We start from the raw sequence: 7,447 nt of genomic DNA on the forward strand, positions 1-7,447 counted from the left end.
GTCAGGGTTAGGTTAGGGTCAGGGTCAGGGTCAGGGTCTAGGGTTAGGGTCAGGGTTAGGGTCGGGGTCGGGATCAGAGTCAGGGTTAGGGTTAGGGTTAGTGTTAGGGTTAGGGTTTTAGGGTTAGGGTTAGTGTTGGGTTAGGGTTAGGGCTTAAGGGTTCGGGTTAGCGTTGGGGTTAAGGGTTAGGGTTATGGTTAATGGTTAGGGTTAGGGTTAGGGTTTGGTTTTGGGGTTCAGGTTGGGGTTTGCGATTACGGTTGGGGTTGGTGTTGGGGTTAGGGTTAGGGCTAAGGTTTGGGGTTAGGGTTAGGGGTTAGGGTTAGGGTTAGGGGTTAGGGGTAGGGTTCGAGTTCGGTTTGGTGTTGGGGTTTGGGGTTAGGGTTAGGGTTTGGGGTTTGGGTTAGGAGTTAGGGGTTAGGGGTTAGGGTAGGGGTTAGGAGTTAGGGGTTAGTGTTAGGGGTTAGGGTTGGGGTTAGGGTTAGGGTTAGGGTTAAGGGGTTAGGGTTAGGGTTAGGGTTAGATTACAATTTCTAACCTGTTTTGTTCTGTTTTTTTTTTCTGAGACAGGGTCTCCCTCTGTTGTCCAAGGCTGGATTGTAGTACTGCTATCACAGCTGACTGCAGCCTCAACCTTCCATGCTGAAGCGATCCTCTCACCTCAACCTCCCACGTGGCTGAGACTACAGGTGCTTGCCAATATGCCCAACTAATATTTGGAATTTTCGTATACGTGGATTCCAGAGGGGTGACAGCGAAACGTGAGTAAGCATGGATTTTGGTATATGCAGAGATGGGGGGCTGGAACTAATTCTGTATACTGAGGGACGACGACTGTATATGTTTTTACAATTACGCTGTAGGATACATACTGTTGCATAGCCTTGAAAATAATAATTTTTAATTGAGTGGAATAATAATAATATTGATAAAAGTAGCAGCTGGCCAGGTGTGGTGGCTCACACTGGTAATCGCAACACTTTGGGAGGCTGAGGCAGGAGGATGGCTTGAGGCCAAGAGTTTGCGATAGGCCTTGGAAACAAAGGGGGAGTCACCATCCCTACAGAAAAATACATGAATTAGCCTAGTGTGGTGGCATGTTCCTGTAATCTCAGCTACTTGGGAGGCTGAGGTGGGAGGATCACTTGAGCCCAGGGAGGCTGAGACTGCAGTGAGTCATGATCAGGCCTCTGCACTCCAGCCTGGGTGACAGAGTGAGACCCTGTCTCAAAACAACAAAAAAGTAGCAGCTAACATCAACTGACCTTTTATACCAGGTGCCTATGGATACCATAGTTTAATTTCTTATAACTGTTTCTTATTTCACTTACCAACTGTGTCTTCAGTTACTCCCAGATTTTTACTGTGTGTGTACAGATGACCTTTTGTTTAGATTGAATTGTCTCCCCAGAAGTAAGATTACTGTGAGTCATGGTGAATGGACATTCTCATTACCCTTGATGTAAATTGACAGGGTTTTGGGTGCCTCCCAGCTATAATCTTAGCACTTTGGGAGGCTAAGAGAGGAGGATTGCTTGAGGCCAAGAGTTGGAGGAGGCAGTATGGCAGTATGGTGAGACCCTGTCTCCATTATTTTAAAAAATTGACAGGCTTTACCCGGGAAGGCTTATACACAATTTAAACACCCCTCATAGTATAAGAAAGTGCCCATTTCACTGCACCTTTGCCAGCACAGGGTATTATAATTTAGTAAGTCATTTTTTGTTTGATTATTTTACATAGACAAAAGACCTCATATTACTTTACTTGTCACATTTCAACATCTTTCCTCAGCTTATTAGCTCTATTTCTTTTCTGTCTGTAAATGGTTGTTGTTGTTTTGTTCTTTGAGATAGGGTCTTGCTCTGTCACCAGGCTGGACTGTAGTGGCATAATCATGCCTCACTGCAGCCTTGACCTCCCAGGCTCAAACTTCAGCATTCCGAGTAGCTGGGACTACAAGTGTGCACCACCACTCCCAGCTAACTTTTTTCTTCTTTTGGATAGAGACAGGGTCTCACTGTGTTGTCCAGACCGGTCTCTAGCTCCTGGCCTTAAGCAATCCTCCTGCATTAGCTTCTCAAATTGCTGGAATTTCAGGCATGAGCCACCATGCCCGGCCTGGGCTAGTCCCATATTCTCTAGAGTTCTCTTTACTTTGTGCTAGCCAATCTCTCATTATGCTGTTCACCTGTTATAATGAATAATTCTCTGTATTAAATTTTACCACTTTAAACTTTTGAGTGGTTTATGCTTCCTGATTGGACTCTAACTAATATGTTAGGAAGGGTCCCAGGAGGTAAACCCACACAGATGGGATTTGGGCATAGGTTTGGTTTCCCAGGGGGCAGTGCTGAGCTCTTTGCCAGTGGGAAATGGGATGCTGGTGATTTCCAGTAGGTGACCTCACAGTGACTCAAGCTACCACTTACTGTTGATTGTGACGAAATGCCAGCTGAGGCACATGCCTTGGGAGCTAAGTGGTTGCTGCCCTTGACCACTGTGAAGACTGGTGTGGGAAGGGTCGCTTTGGATGCACTTGAGCAGGGGTCCCCAACCCCTGAGCCATGGAGCCGCAAGGAGCCACACAGCAGGAGGTGAGTGGTGTCGAGTGAGGGAGTGAGGGAAGCTTCATCTGTAGTTACAGCCACTCCCCTTTGCTCACATTCCCGCCTGAGCTCCACCTTCTCAGATGAGCAGCAGCATTAGATTCTCATAGGAGAACGCACCCTGTTGTGAACCGTGCATGTGAGGGATCTAGGTTGCGCTGTCCTTATGAGAATCTAATACCTATTGATCTGTCACTTTCTCCCATCATGCTCAGGTGGGAACATCCAGTTGCAGGAAAACAAGCTTAACACGCCCACTGATTCTACATTATGGTGAGTTCTATAATTATTTTATTATATATTACAGTGTAAGAATGGAAATAAAGTGCCTAATAAATGCAAATGTGCTTACATGTTTTGGCCCAGCTCCTACCTCCCGGCAGCCTCTCCAGGCCCAGCACTTTCTCCAGTCAGCCTCTACAGACCAAGCTCATGACTCACCATGGCCTATTTAGGCCCATACCCTACCTCACGGCAGTCTCCGCAGATGAGGCTACTGCCTCACAACAGCCTCCACAGGCACAGCTCCATCGTTACAATGGCCTCTTTAGACCCAGCTCCTGCCTCCCAGCCTTCTCTCCAGGCCCTGAACTTTCTCAAGTCGACCTCACCAGGCCCAGCTCATGCTTCTTTGCAGCCTCTCCAGGCCCAGCTCCTGCATCTTGGTGGCCCCTCCAGGCCCACCCTCTACCTCCCGTCAGCCTCTACAGTCCCAACATCTGCCTCACAGCAGATTCTTCACGCCCAGCATCTGCCTCACTGTGGACCCCCCAAGCCAAGCTCCCAACCTTTCAGCAGCTTCTACACACCCAGCTCCTGCCACCCAGTGGCCTCTTTAGGCCAAGCTCATGCTTCACAAGGGCCTTTCCAGGCCCAACTTTTGTCTCATGGCAACCTTCCCTGGCCAGATTCCTGCCTGTCTCCCAGCAGCCTAGACAGGCCCAGGTCTTGCCTCACACTGGCCTCTCTACATCCAGCTTATGCCTCATGGTGGCCTCTCCAGGCCCAACTCCTGTCCCAGGACGTCATCTCCGGGCCCAAAACTTACTCAAGTCAGACTCTCTAGTCCCAACTGCTGCCTCCTGGTGGCCTATGAAGGCCCCAAATCTCCTCAAGTTGACCTCTCCAGGCCCAGCTCCTGCCTCCTGTTAGTGTCTACAGGCCCAACCTCTGCCTCATGGTGGCTTCTCCAGGCCCACCTCTTCCTCTTGGCTGGGTCTACAGGCACAACTGCTGCCTCACAACAGCCTTTTTTGGCCCAGTTCCTGTCCAGCTCATGGCGGCCAATGTAGGCCCAAAACTTCCTCAAGTCAAACTCTCCAGGCCCACCTTCTGCTTCCCGGTGGCGTGAACAGGCCCAGCTTTGACTTGAGAACAGCCTCTGCAGGCCCTGTTCTTGCCTCCCAGGGGCTTTTTCCAGGCCCAGCTCTTGCCTCATGGCAGCTGCCCCAGGCCAAATTTCTGCCTGCCTGCCAGCAGCCTCAACAGGCACAGCTCCTCCCTCACACTGGCCCATTTAGGCCCAACTCATGACTGTGAGGCCATTTCCAGGCCTAGTGCCTGCCTCGTGGCTGACTCTTGAAGCCCAAAACTTCCTCAAATCAGCCTTTTGCCCAACTTTTGTCTACTGTCGGACTCTACAGGCCAGCCTCTGCCTCACAGTGGACCCTCCAGACCCAGATGGTGTCTCACTGTGGCATCCTCAGGCAAAGCTCCTGCCTTTCGGCAGCCTCTCCAGGCCCAGCTCCTTCTGCCTCCCAGTGGCCTCTTTCGGCCCAGCCCAGCTCATGCCTCCCGGCGGCCTTCCCAAGCCCCGCTTTTGACTTTCGGTGGCCTCTGCAGGCCTCGACAAGGCCCAGCCTCCTGCCTCCCGAAGGCCTGAATGGGCCCAGCCTCTGCCTCACAGCGGACTCTCCACGCCCAGCTAGCTGTCGCCTCACTGCGGCCTCCCAAGTCCAAAGCTCCTGCCTCTTGGCCGCTTCGGCAGGCCCAGCTCCCGCCTGCCAGTGGCCTCTTCAGGCCCATGGGGCTCACTCCTCACAACGGCCTTTCCAGGCCCAGTTTTTCCCTTCCGGCGGCCTCTCCGGGCCCAGAACCTCCTCAAGTCGGCCTCTCCAGACCCACTTGCACCCTCCGGGCGTCCTCTCCGGGCCCAGCTCTTCTTCCTGGTTGCGTCTCCAGGCCCGACTCCTGCCTCTCAACAACCTCTTTGGACTTAGTGCCTACCCATCTCCTGGCGGCCTTGGTCGGCCCACAGCTTCCTCAAGCCAAGCTCCCCAGGCCCAGGTCAGGCCTCACGGTGGCCTCTCCAGGATGAGCTCCTGCCCTCCGATGGCATCTCCAGGCCCCAAATGGTCTCCGGTCGGTGGGCTCCTCCACGCCAAGCTTGGGCCTCCTGGCGACCGCCACAGGCCCAAGTTGTCCTGAAGTCAGCCTCTCCCGGCCCTGCCTCCCAGCAAGTAAGCAAGCTCTTTTGGCTCAACTCCTGCCCAGCTCCCAACCGCCTTTGTAGGCCCCGAACTTTCTCCAGCCAAGCTCTGAGGGCCCACCTCCTGCCTCCTGGTGGCCTGTACAGGCCCAGCACTGGTTGGAGAACAGCCTCTGCAGGCCCCGCCCTTGCCTCCCAGGGGCCTCTCCAGGCCCAGCTGTAGCCCCCACGGCGGCCCCCCAGGGCCAAGTCCCTGCCTGCCTCCCAGCAGCCCGCGTGCGGCCCAGCATCTCCCTCACGGTGGCCTGTTGATGCCCAACTCATGCCTCTGGCACCCTGCCCAGAGGCGTGAGCCCCTGCCTCACACTGGCTCCTCCCACGCTGAGAGAGGTCAGTGTGAGCCCTTGCCTCACACCGGCCCCTCCCACGCGGACAGAGGTCAGCGTGAGCCCCTTGCCTCACACCGGCCCCTCCCACGCGGACAGAGGTCAGCCTGAGCCCCTTGCCTCACACCGGCCCCTCCCAGGCTGAGAGAGGTCAGCCTGAGCCCCTTGCCTCACACCGGCCCCTCCCACGCTGAGAGAGGTCAGCATGAGCCCCTGCCTCAACAGGCCACCGTGAGGGAGGAGCAGGGTCGCACGCGGGCTGCTGGGAGGTAGGCAGGGACTTGGGCCCGGGAGGTCGCGGTGGGGCAAGAGCTGGGCCTGGAGACTCCCCTGGGAGGCAACAGCGGGGTCTGCAGACGCCCTTCTCCCGCCGGAGCTGGGACTGTTCAGTCACTGGGAGAAGGGATGTGGGTCTGAAGAGCTTGGTTGCAGAAACTTCGGGGTCTACAAACGCAGGCGGGAGCTGAGCCAAAAGAGCTTGTTTGCTGGGAGGCGGGAGATGCAGCCAGGAGGAACAGCTGGGCCATGCGGGAGGCGGAGGCCAGACCTCCTCAAGTTGGCCTCTCAGACCCACTTGCAGCCTCCCGGTGTCCTCTCCGGGCCCAGCTCTTCCTCCCGGCTGCATCTCCAGGCCTGACTCTGGGCCGACTCCAGGTCCCAACAACGTCTCAGGCCTCACGGTGGCCTCTCCAGGATCAGCTCCTGCCCTCCGATGGCATCTGCAGGCCCCAAACAGCCTCCGGTCGGTGGGCTCTTCTAGGCCCAGCTTGGGCCTCCCGGCGGCCTCTGCAGGCCCAAGTCGTCCTCAAGTCGGCCTGGAAGTGGGCCTGGAAGAGCAGCAAGTTGGCCTCCCCGGGCCCAGCTCCGTCCTCTCGGCGGCCTCTCCAGGTGCAAAACTTCCTCGAGTCAGCCTCTCCAGGCCCAGCTCCTCCTGCCTCCCAGTGGCCTCTTTCGGCCCAGCCCAGCTCATGGCTCTCGGCGGCCTTCCCAGGCCCCGCTTTTGACTTTTGGCAGCCTCTTCAGGCGCAGAACTTGATCTCCAGTCGGCCTGTGCAGGCCCGGCCTCCTGCCTCTCGAAGGCCTGCACGGGCCCGGCCTCGGCCTCGGCCTCACAGCGGACTCTCCACGCCCAGCTAGCTCTCGCCTCACTGCGGCCTCCCCAGTCCAAAGCTCCTGCCTTTCGGCCACTTTGGCAAGTTCAGCTACTGCCTGCCAGTGGCCTCTTTAGGCCCAGCTCATTCCTCACAACGGCCTTTCCAGGCCCCGTTTTTCCCTTCCGGCAGCCTCTTGGCCTCTAATTTGTTTATCTTTTGTGTATAAATCCCAAAATATTGAATTTTGGAATATTTCCACCATTACATATTTTGGTAGGTAATTTATTTGGAGTGAGTTTCTGCACCATGCCCGAATTTTTTATTTTATTTTCCTTATTATTTGGTGTTAAACAGGTTTAATGACGGTCATGGCAACTTTTTGGCACAATGAAAAATATCGCCCATGATCAACGTGTTCTGTTCTGGGGAAGGGGGCAAAGGCAGGGTGAATCACTTTCTTAAAAAGTATAGCTCAAGTTGGGAGTGCAGAGGGAATGGGGAGAAAACCCTCCCGCTGCCTGTGTCGAAGTGCAGGAGCCCCCACCCCCATACTAACCTGAGTCCAGCCACTCTGGGGAAAGAAGGGGTGCATGAACTCCCCCTAGTCCACAGGCGCCTCCCTGTGGCCCAAGGCCCTCTTCACACTCCATCTTGTAGCCCAGCAGGAGCTATTTTCCGAAAAGTGAAAAGCTCTGAAGGTCCCACAATTCATGGTATGTACAGGGGCTCGGAGGAGGGAAACTGCCCAGCTTTCCCCCGGCACAGCTGCAGGGGTAGGGGGTATAGATAAGAGGAGCAGGCCTTGGCCAGGCGTGGTGGCTCACGCCTGTAATCCCAGCATTTTAGGAGGGGGAGGCAGGCAGATCACGATGTCAGGAGATCGAAATCAGCCTGGCCAAGATGATGAAGCCCCGTCTGTACTAAAAATAC

General features: G+C 55.2%; 2 protein-coding genes and 1 pseudogene across 2 annotated transcripts; all 3 read left to right on the forward strand.

Annotated features, from left to right (window-relative positions):
• Window positions 1-362: 362 nt before the first annotated feature.
• On the forward strand, window positions 363-3,790 carry LOC117977743 (putative uncharacterized protein FLJ44672). Its single transcript, XM_034950490.3, has 3 exons — window positions 363-761; window positions 2,825-2,882; window positions 2,976-3,790. The coding sequence occupies exon 3, from the start codon at window positions 3,052-3,054 to the stop codon at window positions 3,673-3,675; it is 624 nt and encodes a 207-aa protein (XP_034806381.1). The 5' UTR covers window positions 363-761; window positions 2,825-2,882; window positions 2,976-3,051; the 3' UTR covers window positions 3,676-3,790.
• A 492-nt stretch (window positions 3,791-4,282) lies between these two features.
• LOC129395351 (putative uncharacterized protein FLJ44672) lies at window positions 4,283-5,269 on the forward strand. Its single transcript, XM_055106592.2, has one exon. It carries the CDS (start codon window positions 4,290-4,292, stop codon window positions 5,034-5,036), a length of 747 nt encoding a protein of 248 aa, XP_054962567.1. The 5' UTR covers window positions 4,283-4,289; the 3' UTR covers window positions 5,037-5,269.
• A 57-nt stretch (window positions 5,270-5,326) lies between these two features.
• Window positions 5,327-6,924, forward strand: LOC129395352 (putative uncharacterized protein FLJ44672; annotated as a pseudogene).
• Window positions 6,925-7,447: the final 523 nt, after the last annotated feature.

The sequence above is a fragment of the Pan paniscus genome, chromosome X (genome assembly GCF_029289425.2).
Source record: "Pan paniscus chromosome X, NHGRI_mPanPan1-v2.0_pri, whole genome shotgun sequence".
NCBI classification, from domain to species: domain Eukaryota; kingdom Metazoa; phylum Chordata; class Mammalia; order Primates; family Hominidae; genus Pan; species Pan paniscus.